The 23,092-nt window shown below is 46.0% G+C and overlaps 1 protein-coding gene across 3 annotated transcripts in view; it reads left to right on the forward strand.

The window, feature by feature from the left end:
- SETDB2 (SET domain bifurcated histone lysine methyltransferase 2) overlaps positions 1-23,092 on the forward strand; it is a 545,734-nt gene that overhangs the window by 272,918 nt on the left and 249,724 nt on the right. For all 3 annotated transcript variants that reach the window (XM_078657342.1, XM_078657343.1, XM_078657344.1), the window contains one exon: positions 14,660-14,829. In XM_078657342.1, the coding sequence (XP_078513468.1) occupies positions 14,660-14,829 (170 nt within the window). The remainder of the gene's footprint in view (positions 1-14,659; positions 14,830-23,092) is intronic.

Below are 23,092 nucleotides of genomic sequence, written 5' to 3' on the forward strand. Positions count from 1 at the left end.
TTCATTTGATCGCGGGCTGGGTGCTATGGTCTGCCTTTGTTCCTGCCTTGGTTGGAATTTCCATTTGTGTCTGTCCCATCATCTGACAGTATGTAGTTTACTGGTGGTGGGGTGGATTTGGGACAACAACAATATTGCTGGACCTGTCCTTTGCTGGCATTTCCAGGGTACCATGTTTGGTGTGAGGCCTGCCATGAAGGACCTACCTTAGCGTGCCGAATAAATCTTCCATGCTGGGCTGTTCCCTTTTTCGTTTGACTTTTCCCATGGAAGAATCTACCCTGTATTTCCCAGAAGGAACCCAAACAATCCCAGGCGTTGCTTCCTAAAAAGTAGTAGGGTGTCATTCACTCCCCTTTTTAAGTGAGGGACTAACGGGCTCAGATATATCCTGGTCCCAGGGGTGGTCTCTTCCTTATCCTCATTGAGGAACCCGTCATTTGCTCTCTGCATTTTGTTTAGGTAATGAAGCCCTGCATAGACATAATGCAAAAAGCTACCTGAGCTGTGGGTCTCAAATACTAAGCAAAATCATTGGACACAGTAGCCCCCTCTGAATATATGATACTTCTCTCTCTGTTTGTGTCTTAGATAAAGGTATCTTGGTACAGGGTGCTGTAAAATTACAGTATGCTTCTTCCTGTGACAGACGCACTATTGCGCTGACATTCTCCTCTGCCGGCCACACACTGTATTCACAATGCAAAGCTGACGTGACCATATAAACTTCTGAGGCTCACACTTACTTGAGCCCCACAGCCTGGAGCCAAATGTGGTTGAAATAAAGGAAAGGGAGAAAGTATTATCCTTGCTTCTTGTCCTGAAACATAATTGGAAATGTAAAGATTTTACTTTACTTCACTGCCCTGTTCTCGCCCACATAAATTCTGTTCAAATAATGTGTGGTTTTGCATCTATGGCTAAGGTAGTTTGTGTATTTATTAATTCACATCTTTTAACTGTTTCATCCGCGACTGATGGTGGATGTGCTTTTTCTTTATGTTGATGGCTTTTATATATTTGCTTCTTCAGAAGTGTTATACTTTCAACTGTATGTTTTGCCATTTCCCTTTGAATCTGATTTTGTGGTCTTCTGTATAACTTTCTAATGATTTTCCACCAGGCATTTGTGATAGATCAGGCTTGATGTACCATAGATATATTTGACACATTTAGCATGGCTTATTGAATGCCAACAAATAATACATTTATCTATCCATCTGTAACGGTTTTCACTTTCAGGTTTTTCAAATAAATTTCCCGTGCATGAAGTTGATCAGTTTCACAAGATCCTTTCATTATTCTGATTCGGAGACAATATAATTTGCGTCCTTTGAAATTTCTCCTTCCTTGCAAGCTTTCCTTAACTGTACAAAGTGGATTATTTATTTGTATTCAACATTTGAATACTGTTCAGTTTTCTGCTTCTAAATTCACATAGTTGTGAACAGACTGTTGGAAAACGTATGTTGTTATTAAGTCTTCTTAAAATGCCAAGTGGTGTAGAAAAGGCATACGCTTGCCTGTACCGTGTGCATTTATTTTCGTTGCGGGTATAACAATAGTATGTGAGTGGGTACTATACAGTTTTGTTGTAAAAATTTCTTTAAAGCCTTTTCCAAGATGGACCGTGGAGTGTGAATTTAAAAAAATACTTTTTTGGCATCACTTAGATGCTTCCTGGTCCGCAATCGGATTATTGATATCAGAATATAGATCACGGAAGTCTGAGGGCACAAAGCTGGAATTCCCTCCATCCTAAATGATTAAGGCCTGCATGGACTTGCAGTTCCTGTCTGCAGATGCTTGTTTTTGAGTTTGATCACAAACAAAAATATGCATTTATGTATTTTTCATTATCATTATGATTTCTATTCACATATTCAGAACCACAAAACATAACAGCATATTTAAACAATGTGTTCATGGATAAAACTAATGTCAGGCTTGCCACTTTACAGATGATGCAGGTACTCTCAAGTGAAATGACAAAGCAATTCATAACAGGGCTGGGATCAGCATCTTGTAAGACTTACTTCTCTTCAGCCCACAGGTCACTAGTTAGGTTTTCTGCTTACATCTCTGTGACAGGACCACTTCTTGTAGAGCATCAACAACAGGAGAGAAACAAATGGGAATACAACTTGCAGTGGGGATTGGGGAGAGGGAGAAGCCACTGAAGTCATACTGTATTTGAATGATTCGCTACATGGGGTAGTCAGAGATGTCTGTTACCCTTGATGTAGAGACAAGCTTTTTTTTATTGCTCATTCATTGGTTGTTCAGTGTTTTTCAGAAAACAGCAATGACTGCCATCTTATTTTCAGTGGGAGTGGAATATAGCCCCTAGTTCATTAAACCGGCTATCATTTTAGTAAATCTTGTGAACATTCCTCTGTTTCTCTCTGCTCTCTTACCTTCCTCTTCCATAGAGTTATTGTGCGAGTCTTTTATGATTTCCTGTTAATTGTTGTGCATTTATTTGCAGAAGTGATAACAATTCTTTAGAAATATTTCTCTTTATTTGGTAGGTCACATTTCTGTTGGGTGCAGATAAAAAAGGATAAGGGATAATTCTACAGATCCTTTCCCAAATCGCTATTGAATTCTTTGTATAGCTTCGATCTGAACAGCCCAATTTTGGGGCATGGCCAGAAATAAGCCAGGGCATTCCTTTCCTTTTAGACCATCGCCTCTCTAAAAGTTTCCCTGGGCTTTCAACCACTGTTCCATTTGAGCTGGGACTCTAAAGAAGCACTCACTACACTATTTTCCATAACGTGGAACATGTGGTTTCATACGCTGATTAAAGGGCCCATTTCCTTGCCTTTTGTTCAGATGTTCTTCCCCATCTCACCCTCCTATCTGTCTCTAATATTCAAGAGAGTGCCTGCGTTTTTTTTGTTTCGTAGGAGTGGTTCATAATAGTGATTAAATATCTTGTTGTATTTCCCTTGTGTGTCGTTCATGGTAATCGTACTATGGAATTTGTCTGTTGTTGTACCTTCTTAGCTCTCCCTAAGGCTAGCCTGTAGTATCCTATTTTAAACATTTGTAAAAATGAGTGTTGGGCATATTGTTATTGCTATGCATGTTTTCACATTAGCACATTTTTTCTTTGTTGAGAAACGTGTTGAGAAACTTTTTTGACCCACTCCGTCCAACAGTTGTGACGCCTCTGCTCCTGATATGGAATCTGTATTGCTCTAATGTTTTCATACATTTTTCTGGTCTTATTGTACCAAGGCTGTCTCTGTGTCCTGCTGTAACAATTTACATCATAATATAATTGGGGCACCTCTTCATGTCTCTAAAGATTTGAAAGGCCTGGGCCACCATGTGTTATTTTGTGGGATGTCGGTTCTTCTTCTTGTGCCTGCTTTCGCTCCCTCCCACCTCAACCTTATTTTCAGAGGGTTGCAGGTCTTCTGTCCCCCATTATCGCTAAATATCTACATTTGGATTTATATACTACTTTATCTGCTTCCCATAACCTTTTCAGGATTGTTCATACTCGTAAGTGTATTGTTTCCTGGCCTTTTTTTTTACCAACATATGTATTTCAAAGCTACATTCATTTTTAAATTGTCTTTCTTGATATTTAAGAAGTAAGTTCAGTGATCAGGGAGTATGGTGTGTAGAAACACGAGTTACAACACTGAATTGAGTTTAAGATCCGAGTTGTCACACAAAATAGTACTGAGCATAGTGTAAGGCAGTAGATGCTGTATGGGGGCAAAACAAAATCCTGGAAGAGGCATAATCTCAGCCTGACGAGATACTTGACTTTTAATCAGTTGACAGCGAGATCAATGTTAGCTTACCAAGGGATGGTGAGGACAGACCTGAAAGGTAAGTGAACAGTGGGCCCCAGATACCACATGGCCTACAATGTTGATGCGAAGTATATATTTCAACTGTATTCAGCCTTCCTAGGTATTGGGCCTCTCAACCTAGACATTAATGCACACTTCTTGTCTGGAAGGAGCAATACAGATGTTCATCTGCAACAGTATTTTGGGACATCTATCACATTCCCCAACCGTGCCACCAGAGTGGCCAGACCAAGAGGTGCTGATATGGTATACGTAATAGAATCAAATAAGTAATTCCAGATCTCCTAAATGCCTGGCCATGGTCATGCCAGGTAAAAAACGTTGGCTGGATCACATTTACATATGACACTGAAGGGGACAGAGCGATTGTAAAATTTATGCAGGAGCACAGTTTTGTAATACTTACATTTCAGAAATTAGAAATGCAGAAGGTTATGCATGTGATTTATAGAGGCAAATGAGGTTTGTGTACGACAAAACGTCCGGCAGGCATCACCTAACATGATCATCAGAACTTTGTACCATGCAGCCCTGGTTGTAGGGAAGCAGGACCACTGGAGGTGAAAAGTATGTAAAGTCCAGTAACCCATCTGCATATGGCAGAGGTAAAAATTACAGCTCTGAGTGGAGTGAATTATGGTTTATCAAGGAATGTGAAGTAATTGGCATGCTGTCTTAGTCTGAAAGAGTTAAGTATTATTAGTAATGTTGTGACATGGCCCTCAACAAAATGGGTGGGGGTTAAGCATGTGCCTATCAGGAATACATGTCAGTGTGAATCTCCAGTCAGTGAAATTATGCGCAACTAGCTTCCCTTTACTAAGAGGGAGAATCTGATAATCTATAGCAGGATAGCAGAAGATTGCAATGTGTCAAGTCCAGCTTTTCTGTTAATTTCATACCATAGCCAAACAATGCATTGACAAAGCAGCTGATAGTGTACCTGAGTCTAATTGATTGTTCTCAAGGAGATTATGTGGAATATGTTGATGAGGGTGATAACAATAGGTTGCAAAGTAGTACGTTTCAAAAACTGATATGGAAAATCTACCTCTCCGATCTGTAGCCTGAAATAACATAGCTGGCAGAGAGAGCGGTGCTGCCACTTCCGATTCAATTCTAAGGTGCGGTATATCTGGGGAACCATGTATCCAATAATGAGCATGTGCGCATTGGGCAGTTCTATAATAGAGATCAAAGTCAAGAGGTCCCACACCTCCCATAGAATATGGTAATACCAGTATTTTCCACTTAATGCATGGTTGTTTACCAGCCCATGCTAATCGAACCATCAATGTCGTGAGACAATCAAAGAAAACTCGGGGGAGCACCATGGGAATGTTAGCAAATAAAAAAATGGAGACGTGGCAATACCACCATTTTCATAATGGATATCCTGCCTAATAGGGATAAAGGGAGTTTAATCCACCTTTCAACATGGTCTTCCAGTTTGCTGAAGGCCACCCCGTAGTTTTCCCTAAATATTGCGTCAGAGTCAGTGTGTATCTTGATACCCAAATACCTTACTGCGTCTGTGGCCCACAAGAGTGGGTATTCCAGGTCGAACTGAGGAGTGCACGTTGTAAGTGGGAAGATGATGAATTTCGGCCAGTTTAGATGGAGGCCAGATAATGCTCCAAAGCGCACCACCTCGCGGAGCACCGCTGAGAGGTTGGTTTCAGGGTGTCTAACATAAAGAAGGGCATCATCCACGTATGTGGAAACTATAATTTTATAGTGCGGAAAACCGATTCCCCTGTGTTGGTGATACTCCCGTAGCGCACATGCCAGGGGTTCTGCCACCTAGGCATAAAGTAGTGGTGATAATGGGCAGCCCTGACACGTACCTCCGGAAACGTGAATTGGATCTGTGACTATATTGCCTATTTTGATCCGGGCTGTCGGTTTCCTATAAAGAATGCCTAATAGCTGGAGAAATACAGGCCCTATTCCAATCCTGGTTAGCACTTGTGACATGAAAGCCTAATCGACGGAGTCAAACGCCTTTTCTATTTCTAAAAAGACTGCTGCTGCTGGGGTTTCCGGTTTAGTGTGTTGTAGGACTCCGAAAACAGTACGTATATAAGTTAAATTCCTGCCGGGCACAAACCCCGCCTGCTCCGGTGCCACCAGAGTCGTTACAAGGGGAACCAGCCGATTAGCGAGTATTTTTGTGAACAACTTTGTGTCGACATTAAGCAGGGACAGAGTACGATATGAGGTACATTCCTCCGCTGGTTTACCGGGCTTAAGCAGTGCTACTATCACAGCTTCTGACATAGTGGGTGGCATAGTCCCGGTGATGCACATATCGTCAAAAAGCGTAACTAGTTGTGGGAGCAGTAAGTCAATAAATGTCCTATAAAATGTAGCCATTAGGCCATCTGATCCAGGTGCGCTCCCCGCTCGCATAGTGGACAAGGCCAGCAGTATTTTATCTCTATGGGTCTCATAAGAAACTCCCTGTGTGTGTTAGATAGCCACGGTAGTTGTATATGTGTCAGATAATTGTTTATATCTTCTTCTGGGGCTGCGTCACAAGTGGAATATAATGCCGGAATCTATTCGCTACCTCATACAAGATCGTACCCTCGGCCGACCTGATCCCCACCACATGCATCGCTTTCTTTCTTTTCCTAAGAAGCTGTGCTAATACCGCTCCCGGTTTCTCACTCTCACCGTATGTCCTAGCTGTGGCATAATTGCTTAAATGTTTAATTTCTTCAGCAGTTCCACCAGCTCCCCTTCGGCCTCACTATCCATGTCCGACATTAGACGGTGTTCAGTGATCTTAATTTTCCCCTCCAGGTCAGTCAATCTATTGCGTATGGATCGGAGAACCCCCGAATGTTTTGATATGGTAACCCCTCTGATGTAGACCTTTAAGGTTTCCCAAATAATTTGATAGTCATCTACAGAGCCCACGTTTTTGTCAAAAAATACCTTAATGGCCTCAGCAAGTTCTTCTTTGAAGACTGCGTCTAATAACGAATAGGGAGGGAACCGCCAGGTGAATGGGGGAATGCGCCTGTGAGGCGTGTCAAGCACCAATAAAACCGGTGAGTGAATGGAGAGTGTACGTGGCAACACCTGACATGAATGCACCTTATCGCATAGCGAGCTGGTTGCGAGCAAATAATCTATACGGGTATGTATATTATGATATGCAGAGTAATGGGTGTAGCCCCCCTTATGTGGGTGCGTCCATTGCCACATGTCATTCAGATCAAACCTAACCAACAGACTTTCAAGCTCCCTAGCAGCGGGTGTGAAGCGTCTCACTGGGCCTCGAGACCTATCCATGCTGGGTTGTTGAATTAGGTTAACGTCCCTCCCCCACATAGCTCTGGAAACCCACAGTGAAAACTCATCTTATGTGCTAACGCAGTAAAAAATCCCGGATTATCTAAAATTCAGGCTGTATATATTAACCAGAAGTAGGTCCAGGCCCTTCCCACTACACTTAGTAAGAACATATCTGCCTTCAGTGTCAGTAGCGAACGGGGTGATGGTAAGAGCTGATTTGGGATTAACCCATGTAAGGACCCCGCGCGCATGGGTGGTTAAGCCAGCCGCGTGGGTGTACCCAAGCAGGCTTCTATAGCGTAACATAGGGGAGTCTAGTGGTAGATGCCTTTCTTGCAGTAACGCCACATCTATGGAATGCCTCTTCAGATAATATAGAACTTTGCGGATTTTCCTATAATGATTCAGTCCACGGACATTCCATGTAAGAATACTAAGTGTGTCCATACCGGAGGCCTGCCCTTCTGCCGTTAGTCGAGTCGCAGGGTCACTCAGTGTAGCCATTGCTCAGTGTAGCAGTGTACAATAAAACCTTGTGAGGAGCAAAAGTGCCCATAGTATGCGCAACGCAGTGTCTGTGTCCCAACTCCCTCCCACCCACATCGAGGCCCTCCCAACTAGGACCCGACGAAAAATTACCCAACATGCCGCTCCGTTCCAAACCTTCATACTGCTAGTTGAAGTCGGGGTAAGCTCACCTCCTACTATCCCTCTCATCAACTTGTATCAGTGACAATTTCCCCAGTGTGTGATACACGCGCAGGCGGAGGTTGCCAACAGTATGTTACAAATCTAACCAGTATTAGTGTACATCCCCCTCCGCACTGCAACATAACTATTGTAAGCATTAGCACGAACAATACTCAACCTGCAGCCAACGTGGCTATATTACCTATCGGGCAGCCGTACCCACCCATTGGACATGCTCAGGAAGAACCTACTTGTTGAGAAAATAAGTCCACTATTAGAACTGTGCAATGCCTCAAACCCCATGGGGACTCCGAGTAGCCTCCCATTAGTTTGTAGTCAATTTTCCAAACATCAGCCCCCACATGCACACATGTCTTATCTGAAGGGTTGTCGATCTGGCGTTCAGTCTTGCTCCTCCAGTGATCTTCCTTCTGCTCCGAACCGAGTAGCCTTTTCCGGGCTGTGACGCTGCCCTCTGGACTAGTCTTTTATTACCTTTTGCAGAATTTTTGGGTCCTTGAAAATTAACGACTTTCCTTGCCAATTGATTCGGAGGCGAGCCGGATACAGCATTGCATAGTCAATGTTCTTGCCTTTTAACTGTTTCTTTAGAGGGGCAAACTGACGACGTGCCTCTTGAACCCTTGCTGTGAAATCGGGAAACAGAGCGATCGTAGATCCCTCGTAGTGTAAAGTCTGCTTCTCTCTGGTGACTCTCAACGCTGTTTCCCAGTCGCAGTAGTTAAGTAATTTAGCTATTATTGGCCGTGGAGGTGCTCCTGGAACCGGCCGTGGGCCCAAGGAGCGATGCGCGACCACGAACACAGCGTGGTCAGCAATTGCTCCACAAACTGTTCCATATTGCCTGTAGGTATTGACTCCGGCAGGCCCGTTATCCGCAGGTTACTTCTACGAGACCTCGCCTCTATGTCTTCAGCCTTGTCCTGCAGTAACTGTAGCAACTTTTCCATCATATTGCAGCCCATATCAATGTCCGTCTGCGCTTCTTCCACCTCTGTGATGCGACGTTCAGACATCCTATCCATGCAGTAGGAGAGGGAATCAATCTTCATGCCCAATACCATTAGCGAGTTTTGTAGGCCTTTCTCCATCAATGCTAGCATGGCCTTGATGTCACCATCCTGTGAACCCTGGTCCAGGTCATGGTCTGGGTCTCTATCATCCGCTGAATGTGCACGGTCCTCGGTCTTGCACTGTCCAAAAGACAATTTCTGCTGAGTTTTGTCAGTTCTACCCATAGCAGCTGAACTCAGATGCTCTCACCAGATCCCTGCGAGCTGACACAGAGCGAACCAGCACTGATTTAGCACGTGGCGGGTATGGGCGTCGCAAGCGGTGAGCACCAAGCACAGGTAATCGCGTTCCCCCCAGGTGCAGCCGCACAGCCTGGGTTTCCACCCCCAGGTACCTTGAGCCACCAGCAAAGTTATCGTCGTGTCCTTGGGCCCCCCCGACCCTGTCTCTCAAGCACTCTCACCGGATGGTGCGCGCTGGGAGTAATATAGCAACCTCTCAGGTGGGATCTCAGGCAATATTGGGCAGTCAGGGCATTGAAGAGCAACGCAGCTGCCAGGCATTGAGAGTGTGCGTGCAGTAGCCGGGAGAGTGGTTGAGAAGCGCCCCAGCTATCCGGTCCGGACTAGGACGTCTATGTGGTCAGGTCTCAATGGAAGTTCCGGGGCCAGCCAGACTCCGATGCGCAGGAAGAGACGGGGAGAGTGCACAGGAGTCAACCATCAGGAGAACAGGATCGCTACACTCCCCATCTCTCCCCCGCAAACTCCAACCTCGTTACGTCAAGGGGGAAGCACCGCGGAGGAGTCCGCCGGTCCCGGTGCACTGGACAGACTGCCAGGTACGCTGTATGGTCTCTCCCGGCGTTACAGCCGCCGCCTCCTGCATAGGGGTGCAATAGGTGCGCCTCACCTGCCGCCGGCAGCCGCTGTCATCAGGATGCGTCGGCGCCGCTGCGGTGCTCCGGCCGACCAACGCTGGCTCCTGCACCCAGCCAGGATCCACTTCCAGCCGGCTATGAATATGCCCGGGTCCGTGGATGTACGGCCTATTCAGCACGCCGCCTCTGCACTATCTTTGCGGCTCCCACACACCTCGTAGGCCGGAGGGCGTCGAAGATAGCGGATCCGTTCGCAGCACTAGAATGTGGCCCGTCAAGCCTGCATGTCGCGCTAATGCCGGATAAGTTCAGGATTTTGTGTTGCCAGTAACATCTAACCACCACCAGTGCTTGTGCACTCATGCGTAGGCTGTGTTTGGTTTGGACCCGGTATACAGCTCTAACAAGTGCATTGTTAACAGGGCTGCATACTTAGCAAAGAACTCATCTGTGAGGACAATTGCCTCTGTGCCTTTACCCCCTTTCATTACTTTATCAGTGTTTTTGATTCCATTTATTATATTTACAAGTGCTTTGTGATCATTAGCAGAGAGAGTCAGGATGTAAGCTCTTCCCTGGAACTCTGTAAAGCCCTTTGGAGAACAGGGTTTACCTGTAAATGTTCCAGGTCTTCACTTGATTGCCACTCTTGCCACCAACTAGGTTACACCACTGTGTCACTGCCCTCTTCACTCTAGATCCACAGTGTTTGTCTGCAACAGCTTCCACTCCCGATCCCTGCAACACCATGCTTCCTGCATGGTGACTTTCAGGCCAGTGCCCTGTTTTCTGTAGGGACGAAGCTCAGAAAGGGGCTCTTGTCCATATTTTTGAGTTTGTGTATGTTTTTTCCCATTGGTGATCTTTCCTTCTACTCCAGTGCGCAAGGTAAATGTCAGATTTTAAGGGATGCCAGCAAAGGTCTGCAAGATCACATTGTCTTACTATCCACTCCCCCTGCCCCCATGAGGAGGGTTTTTTGATGAGGATCATTAGTCTCACTACAGCCAGGAACTTGAAACTATTCTCTGCTTATCTACCATCTGTCAGAGAAGGACTCACTACAGCTTTTCATTTCAGATATTGTCTACAGACCTCTAAGTCAGTATTTTGTATGAATGTGAGGAATTCTCTGCCCTCCTACCCGTTTCCTGCTACTGAAACTGCAGCATTTCTATCTCCTAGCTCTTCAGTTTTTAGGTCTCGTGGCGTTTACAGCGCGAAGCGCTGTCTCACTAGAGACCTATTGTTAGCGACTTAGCTTTCCAGGAGACAGGACCTGGCCGCGCGCATCTCCTCTCCAAGAAAGCGTTTTGAACGGGCCACGCGCACGAGAACGCGCTCGCTGTGGCCATCTCCTGTCTCCTGGGAAGCTCCAACACACACGCATGTGCACACACAGAAACACACACATGAGCACCCATGCACGCTGGGAAGCTCCAACACACACGCATGCGCACACACAAAGACACACACACGAGCGTCCATGCACGCACGCACACATACATACAGAGACCCCCCCTGCCGTCGCACTTTCTTGCGATATTTCTATTCTCCAGGACACTTCTACTAATACTTTCCATATAACTTTATACAGACGCTCACCTAAGTTGTGTTCTAGGATTTTCTCTCATAACAGGCTGGTTTGTTCCTGGTCGCTGCGGCGCGCTAACCCTCGCCCTCCCCCGCCCGGACCCCGAGCTGGTGACTGCCCGTGCGCTGTTTTTGGCGGTGAGTTGTGCCTCCAGGTCCCTCCCGCCCCCGGATTGCTGGGTAATTTTGTGGCTACTTTAGTCATGCGTCCTGCCTTTTCTGCAGGGCCGGTGCCCCGACTGTGTCCCTCAGCGCGAGCCTTTTTTTTGGGGAGTGCGGGGCAGCAAGGTTGAGTTGTCCTCCAGGGGAGGGGGGGTTGCGCTTCCTTGCTGGTGCAGCGCGAGTTGGTGTCGGCTCTATGCAGTGCGGCCTGGTTCGTTATCCGCGTGTTACTGGTGGGGAGGGGGTTTGGGGCCTGTTGCTCGTGGCCCTGCCCTTTATTCATGTGCGCCTCCCTTGTCCGGTCCGGCTGCCACCTTCCTTATGTTGGGCCTCGGGGCCCGGCACCTACCTGGTGTGCCTCTCTGGCCCCTCGTGCCGCCTGCAGCCTTGCCTGTTCCGGGGGGGGCTGCCGGTGTCTCCGGCCTGCAGCTCCCGGCGCGGAGGGCGGGTCGGACACCACCCCTCCGGCGTGTCTTCCTGGATGCCCAGCTGCAGCGGCTGCCTTGGCTCCTTCCGCCCACTGGAGCTGTCTGGCACCCTGCTCCCTTCCCCGGTCCCCGGGCATGGAGGGGGGGGGTGGGGCATCTTCTCCGGGCGTTGTGGGAGCGGCTGTGCCCCTCGGCCCGGGAATCTACATTACCGCTCGGCACCCTTGGCCGGGCAGGTTTCCGCTGTCCCTCGTGGTCGGGGCCCACGATGGACGCTCATGTGGCGGCACAGGTTGGCCTTTGGTCGGGCTTTAGCGCGCATGCGCGTGACTCGCGCGCTCTCCCGACCCTCCCTCCTCCCGGACTGCTCAGGCGGTGTGGAGGTTACTTCCCTTCCACATATTTCTGGAATTCCCTTGCGCTGCCAGGACATCCCTTTTGTCCGTTGCTCTGGACTGGCTGCATTAGATGTTTGAGTGCACCGAAGTTCACTCATAAAGCTCAGACCCAGAACCTGCCAAAAATCCTTTATGACACAGAAGGGACGATGACAGAGCCGGTCATTGCAGCACAGGCCTTGCTGCGTGGTAAAGTTAAAATTAGTTCCTATATTGTAGATCACGATGACCTCCTTTGTTTAGTAATGTATGTGCGTAACACTAAGAGCGCGGGCTTGGGGGTAGAAGCCACCAGGGCATGACAATGCTGAGGGCTGTGATAGGGACAGTGGAGAGAGCGGGCACAGGTGGGGCAGTGGAGGGGACACAACTCTAAGGGACAAGACAGGATGGGACACCGACGGGCATTCCCTCAGAAGACGTGGATGATATAGCGGTAGTATGGAGTATGCATTGATATAGTGCCTTATACCCTACTGTGGGGTGCTGAAGCGCTTTATCAGATACACCACGGAGAGTGCTTTGTTGGAGGGTGCTAAACTTGCTGTGAGCCTATGTAGGAAACGTTTTGGTGTCATGCAAAAGTGGCGAGAGTGATGTTCTTATAGTGCCTTGGGCCGTAGCGCTTCGCTGTGTGCTGGAGGATGGTCTAGTCACTAGTGAGAGGCAGCATTCCCAGACTATATTAGCTGTCTGTTAGAGTTTACTCTGTATTTCTCATGTTGACTTTATGGTGTTTGCTGAATATTTTCAATTCACCTCCTATGCTGTATGTAGACTTAGTCACTTAGACTTTAAATCTTGTGGGTCTGGGAGAGATGGGGCAGGGAGAGGACAGACTGAAAAGGGAGGAGGCATTGGGTTACATTTGAAGTTGGAAGGGTGAGCTAATGGAACTGTGTGTCACAAATGGGGGGCAGAGGAGTAGTACACCCCAAGCCCCACGCTTTCTACGGCCCGTTCACCCCAGCAGCATTTATTTATACGATTTTATTGCAAGCAAGCCAGGTGTCTTCATTAACAATGAAGCAGCTTGTGCTGACAGGCAGCTAGATGGTGGCAGACGCCATGTTTTCTCCCAAGACCCCCCCCCCCCGGTTTCTTACCTAAACTCTGTTGTGCGTTCGGCCTGCGAGGACCCCTCCCAACAAAGCTCTCTGAAGGCGCCGCCAGGACAACAAACCGCACGCGGGACAAGAGCCACAATGATGATCTACAGGTGCGCAGGACACATAGTTTGTTACAAGTACCTATGACAAGGCACATGAAACTGTTAGATTGTGTCACTCTGTATTGCGCAGCCTCGCAGTGAAGCGTGGCCTACAGAGTCCAACCGAGAAAGGAGACAACCTGGACCATCAGACACAAGAAAGCCTCAGTATTGAACTACGAGGCATCATCAGAGCTGTGTGAATAATAACAGCTGTGAGCCCGTGCCTGAGGTGCATCATCAGAGCTGTGTGAATAATAACAGTTGTGAGCCCGTGCCTGAGGTGCAGAATAATAACAGCTGTGAGCCCGTGCCTGAGGTGCATCATCAGAGCTGTGTGAATAATAACAGTTGTGAGCCCGTGCCTGAGGTGCAGAATAATAACAGCTGTGAGCCCGTGCCTGAGGTGCATCATCAGAGCTGTGTGAATAATAACTGCGTCAGCCCCGTGCGTGAGGTGCATCATCAGAGTTGTGTGAATAATAACAGCTGTGAGCCTGTGCCTAAGGTGCATCATCAGAGCTGTGTGACTAATAACTGCGTCAGCCCCGTGCGTGAGGTGCATCATCCACATTGCTCAGGTCACCCAAATTCCTGCACTTTCTGCCACACTGCTTTCAAGAACAGCATACTCTTGCACACACTCTCACTGCTCACCAATTCAAAGTTTGCTAAAAATTGTATGCAACGCATTGTCATACACAATGCCAATAACTCAAACTTTAATGCTGCGAGACCTATTGCATTGTAAATGCTTGTTCATGTATTGTCTCAATTAAGTATTTCTCACTTATAAATTCCAAAACTGTCATCATGCATGGAAAGCTCCTTGAAATCGGAAAATAAGGTACTAACGTTATTTTCACGTGGCTGGAGCATGAAAAGTTGCGTTGTTAAAGATGTGTCACTTTCATAGCGAGTTGCGTAAATTGGAATAGAAATGGTTTAACCCTTGAAGACGATCAACACATATGTGAGTTTGTCTTGAGAAAATTTGTTTCCCCCATGTATGTTGATGATATATTTTTTTGTTTTCTCAGTTTTATATAGTGCAATTATTTGTAACTTATTTTCCTCGATTTCTTTCAAGTAATTTCATGTATGTATGTTTTCATTAACAGCATTTTTGAATGCAGTATGTCTTGTACATGTGACCATCTCACATGCCAAAACAGAGTAGTGCAGCATGGCCTTCAACTGCGACTCCAAGTGTTTAAAACGGAAGACAAAGGCTGGGGCGTCCGATGTGTAGATGACATTGACAGTGGTACATTTGTTTGTACTTATGCAGGTAAAACAAAATTGCATGCCTTCTGAGTGTAGTGCATTTTTGTGAAGATTTTGGGGGGATTCAGTTGGATTTAATGCCTAAAAACAACTCCTGAGGCCAGATGTACAAAATATTTGTACATTTGGCCCCAGATGTGTAAAGGATGTGTAGGCTTTGTACTGATTAACACCCAAAATGATATGTACAAACTGCTTCAGGTGTACTTTTTTCCATAGCAAATCACAAACAGGTGTGGTTGTACTTTATTGTGTACCAGAAGTGAAGTGAATGGATCGCATATGCCAATGGGACAAAACTCTATGCTGAAAATCTTTCTGCTTGATTAAAAAAAGGATAGTTATTGCCTGCTAAGTGCAGACCAAGACAGTTCATAGTCACTCTCTACTTTGAATGCAGTTGCTCTTCCAAGGCTTACTTCACAATGTGCATATTTTAGTAACATTTTGACCATGGTCCTCTTAAAGTAAACGTAATCATATTTCCAGGCTCCTCATACGAAGGTCTTCTTTCATGCAGTCACATTAATGAACAATGGGGCAAACACCGGAGTGAGTCCTGACTGGTGAATGGGTGGATAGTGTGTGGCAGATCAGTAGTGTGAAGCAGAATTACTGGAATCCAGTGCACAATTCGGTGAGCGGGCAATAAAAATGACTGCTCCCTGCAATATAATGCCCATTTGCCAGGACTAACGTCTGAGGCCATCATGCAGTTGCATAAAAGTTGTGTGCTGAGCACAGGCTTCTCTGAATAGGGAGACCTCATATACTATTATGCCTGCAGAACCTATCTGGCTTGTGCCAGATTGATACTTTTATTGTCCTAATACAGATCACCCAGTGGTTTTAATAAATATTACAGTAACAAATGTACAGGAAGGCTGATCTGATCTAGTCTGCTTAGTCAAGTCCAAAAAAGTTTATTGTATATGATTACTTAAAATCGTTACAATTTACACTTTAAAAGAGTATTAAACTTAATCATCCATAAAATATCATTTATCGACAATGAGCTTGGCAGTATTAAAATCTTAATAACATTAATAAAGCTCTTAAAGAAATATTGGGTAACTGTTTAAACAATTTGCGAAATTCTATTCTTCACAACTTCCCCAGGCGCTTCAATGACCAAAATTATCCCAAGATAAATTGTTTAAGGTAAAATAACCAGATAAAGTGCCAAACTTTCCGGTAGACTTTGGTCTGCCACCGTTTTTCTGTATTGTTCCTATTTTCTTGTGGGATAGGATCCCGGTCCTTGTTCTATTTGAGCTAGTGAAGGAGAGCCGTATTTGCAGTCCCTGCCGTCCTTGTTCGTACTTTATCAATCTCCTCTAAATCGGCTTGCCTTAAAAGTTCTCTTACTTTTGCCAGATACTTTACCCCCCGGCACGCCAACATTCTAGAGGAGCCTTCCAACCAACGTATCACTGCTTGCCTGCACGTGCAAATCTTTGATTGATTAAAAATCGGTTTTAAAAGCCCCCTTCTTAGTTCTTTAACTGCGGGGCATGCACAAAGAAGGTGAGTTAATGTTTCGTCACAAAAACCGCATAATCGACAGTGAGACGCTTGTTGGTTGCTTTTCCAGGACGGTTGTAGATCTTTTGAATCATGCATTCCCAAGCGGTAATTGGTGAAACTTTTTTTTAGTTCCACACTGAAGTGAGTTACTAAGTAGGCCTGCGGCTTTGTTAATATGTAGGAGTTAATCACGGTCCACCCATGTCTACGTTTCGAGGTTGTTATTTTATCTTCTAAGAAGGACTTCTTCTTTGCCGTCTTATTTGCCAATTTGCCAAACGCTGCCCGGTCTATCTGGCTGTCCCATGTCATTTGGACAGCCAGATAGTCTGCTTAGAAACATGAGGACAAAAAGTAGCAAGTACCTAATAGGCTAGTGATTTAAGATTTTGCCTTAAACCGAGCAGCACAACTCTTCTATGATACGTGTTTGCTTGTCAGGGGTTTTCAGACCTCTCTTATTAGAACTCCGGCCTTGTGTGTAACTTTTCTGATGAACACCTTTTCCTTCTGATTTCTCACCTTTGAATATATTCCCGGCTTCACACTGAATCCAGAGAACATTTTCCTAGCAATAACTTCTTACTAACACTAGGTGATGGGACAGCGGCCCTAGCTGCAGATCTGTCTCCTGACATGGTGACATGGATCCGTATGAAGCATCCTCCCATGTCGTGAGATCAGGTCTATTTTCTTTATTCTTCAGACGCGGATATGCACCTCCCGACATTGTTGCAATGATGTTCAAAGTTTTTTTTTCTCTATTGGGCCCCTACTTTGTCAGGATAATCTTCACCTTGACGTGTCTCTTGTCACTATCTAAGATGTTAGGTTAAAGCCCTGTCCAGGAAGCGGAGCACCAAACTATTTTAACGCTCCCGCATTGAGGGTGAGGGATTACCACGGGGCGTATCGTCTATGGAACCAAGTAGGTTACCAGTCCGAGGAACAGAAGCCGCAAATTACGCGAGTATCGCCTTTGGACCACGAACGCCCATGAGGCGGATTCTTACCGCTTTATGAGTTTTTCTTCCAGAGTGGGGAGAAGACTACATTTTGTATAGGGACACAACTTTGTGTTCCCATTCATCACGGATCGAGGGCAGGGCGCTCCTTAGCGTGTGCGTACCACCCAGGTCCTTCTCTCTTTTTTCCTTTTGGTCCTGACGAAAACCCACAATCATAAGAGGTTGAAACATGTAGACCTAAGACCTATATTTTATTCACATAGCACACGTCGCTATTTTTATCAACACTACACGTCTCGAACACCGAAGTCTACTTAATTAGACAAAGGTGTTACAGTTCTTTTACCAAGGTGTCCAGTCACTCAGGAATAAAGTCTTGAAGTGAGTAGATCTGGCCCTTTTTAATTCACTTACCCCTCTTTTATCACTGCACATATAAAAAGAGAAAATACCCGCTCCACTGTAATCAGGTGTCGTAGCACACCCTGTTGGCACTCGGCCTTCGGGGTGGGACCCGATGATGAAGCATGTCACCAACTAGGTTGGTGAGTGAGGGGTCTTCTAAAAGGACATGCTATGTCCTATGTTAAGGTTGGGCAAAAGTGCTTGATTAAGCCTTAAGCTTCAGGCGCAGAGACTTTCTCTGTCTCACCTTCAGGGGGCACTCCTCCATTTGTTTTGTTCATAATCTTTACAGGGGACTAGGAGTTCTCACCTCACATGTGAGTGAAAAACCCCCACTCTCTTATTGTTTTCCCTAAAGCCCTGTCCAACCTATATGAAGCAGATGACCATCTCAGACCCACACATTGCCTACATGTGATACAGTTGAATCAAGACGCGAACACCAATGGTAGGTGTGTACAGATGCACTAAAAAGGCCGTCAAAGAGGTAGGTAAATCTGTTTTTGACAAACTCTCATCATGATGAGCCCTCCAGTAAAGGTCCCCTCTTTAGAAAATCTGATGCCCAACACTGCCGTTTCCCAATGCCGGAAGAGTCCAGATGTCTCTTGGAGCTATTTTGTTGATATAGTAGTTAAGAGCAACCTTTTATCTTCTCTGTGAGTATCCCATAAGTAGGCGCTTTAATCATGCCATGTTGGATATTCTCAGATCGACTCCTCTGCAATTTGCTACACCATAAGATACTATTGGGAAGCCAGGTCTTCTGAGCCAAGTTCATAAAGAAGAAATGCCTCTCGGTTTCGGGGTGCTTCCATTCTAGTTAGAAATGGAGCTCTACATCTTGTTAATACGGAGTCAAGTTGGGCACTCCAAGGCCCCCCACCCTTAGCTGGGGATCAATATTCCAAATTGAGGTGCAAGCGCCAGCATTTCCCATCCCAGGCAAAACGTTTGAATTCAGCCTGAAGGGTCTTAAGCATGTCCACTGGAAACGTCAGAGGTATGACCTGGAACAAAAAGAGTGCTTTGAGGAGAGAAGTCATCTTGAGGGCAGCTATCCGCCCAAGCCAGGACAAGCGGTACAGCCTCCACTGGGCGAGGTCTGCCTTGATCTGACGCAGCAGAACCTAATCATTATTCTTTTATTTTTTTTGTTTTGTTTTTTATTGGCATTTCTTAACGTACATGGCTTTATACAGAATATTGCATGTAATCAAAAGCATAAGGATCAATTTCACCAAAAATAACAATAACAGTAATTTCAGGTCAAGTACATTACAATGTTGTTCAATATCAGCGATTCTACTCTAAGAGCACATATACCTCCGTTATCACATAGTGTCACACTACATTTGTGCATGCTGGACGTGACCTGTGATTATATTTGTCACCACTTAATCATCAATCCTGTAGACATCTAGCAAATTAGACACCTGTGTCATTGCTTATAGGATTTATTGAATCGATAGCACTGGGTTGGTTGAGTCTTAGCCAATCATACACCGGTCCCCATATTCTATATTTGGCAGGATGCGACATCCTGCAACCATATTTTGACCGCAGGCGCGGCTGGCTTACCCTAGTGTATGGCCACCTGCTCTTGGCCAATAGCAGTAGCATGGCATGCAGTTTACGGGTGTCGGGCGGGGTCTCTTTCACAAATCATAGTACACCCACCAGAGGTGAGGATTCGTCTGAGATCCTTAGGATTTTTCCAATGTTAGAAATTATTTCTACCTAGTATGTCTCATTGGAGGGGCAGTACCACGGTGGGTGAATAAACGTTACTGATGCAGCGCAGCACCTCCAGCAATTGGGGTCAGGTCTCAGACACTTGCAGTGTAGCTGCATGGGGGTTCGATCAAATCTGTGAAGAAATTTAAAATTAATCAGCCTTAACTTATGATTAGGTGATAGCTTGCGTAGTTGGCTACAGCATAAGCACCACTGCTCCACCTATAAGGGGGGCTGAAGTTCAGTATTCCACTCGGCTAGTGCCTTTGGTTCTGTTATCTGAGATTTTGCCTGCATGTTACTATATAAGCGTGTGATGAGCCTGCAAGGCGAAGATTTGGTCAGCATGTGTTCAAGTGCGTGCAACTCGGGTGGGGGGCATGGGGATGTGGGGTGCACCTGCCGGCAGGCCGCTCGCACCTGAAAGTATAGGAGCTTTTCTGAAAAGCTAGGTTGCGTGTAGTTTTGTGTGGAAAGTGTCGGGGCTGGAAAGTGCCCTCCGTGTAGAGGTCTGCAAAAGTAATCATTCCCATCTTGCACGCCAGCGCCACACTACTCTTGTCCGCCAGAGGGGACAGCTGTGGGTTATTCGCAAGTGGCATCGAGGGGGAATATAGTAGCTCCAGTTTGAAACTCTTTCTGAGCCCCTCCTAGTCCCAGCGCAGTGATTCTACAGGGTTAATTTCACCCCAAGGACGCTTGTAAGGTTGATATATTGCAGCCTGGAGGGGGAGCGGCGCTACCCTGTCGATTTTCACAGCCACATGTGGTCAGATTGGTGTGGAAAAAACCCAGTAGTGTAAGAACTGGGCTTGGGCACAGTGAGCATATAGGTATGTATCTGGGGCACCTAACCACCCTGTTCCAGCGAAAGAGTCATTAGTTCCCAGGACACCCGAGGATGTTTTCCTGCCCATACCAGCGAAATCAGCAGAGAATGCAGTACTCTGAAGAAGGCCTGTGGGAGTGGGAGGTTAATAAACAAGTATAGAAATTTGGGTAGCACAATCATTTTTGCAATTGCAGTTCTTCCTACTAGCTCAGCGGTAGCCTAGCACATAGTTTTATCTTGCCCGCTAACCACGACACAGCTCTTCCATAGTGTCCCATAATTTTTGTACATTACGACTCAGACAGATTCCCAAATAGCATACTGGGCCATCCGCCCATTCAATTGGGTAGTCTAGCAAACAAGGAACAGTGGTGTCTGTTAGTGGGAACAGAACAGACTTAGCCCAGTTGATCTGAATTCCGGACAATCCCCCAAATGTAATAAGTTCTCCTAACACCAGGTTTAAGTTATCCGCAGGATTATTAAGGTACAGTGTTATGTCGTCTGCTTAAAGGGACATAATTAGACCTCTAGTTGTGAACCCCAGGCCTTGAGCCGCGTGGTGTTGGCGAATTCTCGCAGCTAGTGGTTCCATAATAGCTATAGCAAAAAGCAGGGGGGAAAGGGGACATACCTGCCAAGTCCTGCGTGTAATTTGCAGCTGTGACAAAACCAGTCCATTTATCCTTAATCTGGCCGTTGGAGAAGTGTGTAACAATTTAATCTGTCTGATGTAGGCCTGACTGAATCCCATTCTGTCTAATATTGTGAACAAGTATGGCCATTCTTGTGAATCGAAGGCCTTGGTGGCATCTAGGAGAGATGCAAGCGACTGCGATTGGGGGTTCAAATAATGTAGAACTTCAAAGAAAGTGCGGAGATTGTGTGCGGTGGACCTGCCTGTGATGAACCTAGATTGGTCGGTCGGGCAATTAATGGCATTAGGGGTTGCAATTTATTGGCTAGAAATTTAGCATAGATTTTGGTGTCTATGTTTAACAGGGAGAGAGGACAGTATGAGTCTCTCTCGTCTGGCGGTTTTCCCAGTTCTAGAAGTGATAGAATGGCTGCTTCTCTCATTGGGGGGATAGTAGTCGCATCTCAAGAGCTTCTTTGTATAGCGTCATCAGCTGGGGTGCCAACAGGTCCACATAGCTTCTGTAAAAGGCTTCTGTCAACCCATTTGAACCCGGGGCCTTGTCCAGGGACAAGCTGTTTATCACAGCCTTGATATCCTCCTTATTGAAGGGTTAGTCTAGGTATGACCTGTGGGCCCTTACCAGCTATAGAAATTCTGGGGACTCCAGATAGGTCTGGAGCTCAGAGGCAGTTTTGCATGAGGAGGAGGTGTAAAGGGTGGTGTAGAATGTTGTAAATTGGTCGAGTACTTCTTTGGGGCCCCTGGTCAGTTCTCCGTCGTCATTTAGTTTTTCAGGGACAAAGGCAGCGCTATGAGATGTACGCAGCATATTAGCTAGGGTCTTGCTTGGTCTATCTCCCTCGCCATACCTTCTGACCTGGGCATAATTACCTAGGAATTTCACTTCCCTCTGTGCTTCTTCCTCGTATTCTGAAATGATGTTCCTAATTTCGCATAGGAGGTTGGTATTGTTTGTTCTATAATATTGCAATTCTGGATCCCTGATCTTGGTGTCGAGCTTCTCCAGAGATTGCCTGATGGTTTTTAGAACACCAGCCTGTCTAGATATACATTTCCCTCGCACCACCACCTTGAAGGCCTCCCACAAAGTTTCCTGATACCCCTATTCATGAAAAAATACTCTTCTATGTTGCATCTAATACCCTCCTTAAGACCATGTCTGTGAGTGCGTTAGGGTAAAGTCTCCAATTTGGCATTTGTGATGGCCAGCCTGGTATGGACAACTGTAATTGGACCGGGTCATGGTCTGGTAGTGTCCTGGGTAGGTGTTTTACTTCTTTTGTCCATGCAGCTATATCCTGGGAGACCAGCCAGTATTCCAATCTAGACCAAGCGTTGTGGTGAGCTGTTATGCACGTGCCCTCTGTTATGGCTGGGTGTCTCTGCCTCGAAATATCTATTAATCCTCCATCTGATGGTATAGCTTTAAGAGCTTTGTTTGATCTAGGGTGTAGTTTTCGAGCGCCTTCTTTCCTATCTAGTGTATCGTCCATCAAGGCATTAAAGTCGCCGCCCCATATGACCATGTCATGTCCTATCATGTTGATTTTTGCCCAGACCGTGTGGAAAAAGTCAGGTGTGTCCACATTGGGACCATATACCGCTACTAGAGTAAAGTCTACTGTGCCTAGTTTACCTCCCAATATCACATATCTTCCCTCCGGATCAATATGTGTTGTCGTATTTGTCCAGGTTAATCCCTGTTTTACTGGTACAGCTACTCCTCGAGCAAAATTGGAATATATGAACGAGTATATAGCACCCCATCATTTACCACTTAACCCAGCGTGTGTGTAGTGCTATTTAGGTGTGTTTCCTGAAGGAAGCCTATATCGATATCATGTCTTGCCAGATAGTAGGATATGAGTCTAGTCTTACGGTGGTTATTCAGCCCTCTTATATTCCAGGTAAGTAGGTTATAGGTTGTCATGACTTTTTAAGTAGATTAATGCCTTGATGGGCTAAGAGATTATGATGCAGTGTGTCTTTATGCCTAAGCGATTGCCTTGATGTCTCTGCTGCAGTTTGAGTAACGGTGTTGGCTGCATCTTGTGGTGTCGGGTCTCTGCAGTCTCTATGTTTCTTGTGCTCCGCTTGTAGAGTGATGCACTGACCTGATTAACTAACGGAACTATCT

The sequence above is a fragment of the Lissotriton helveticus genome, chromosome 8 (genome assembly GCF_964261635.1).
Source record: "Lissotriton helveticus chromosome 8, aLisHel1.1, whole genome shotgun sequence".
NCBI lineage: Eukaryota > Metazoa > Chordata > Amphibia > Caudata > Salamandridae > Lissotriton > Lissotriton helveticus.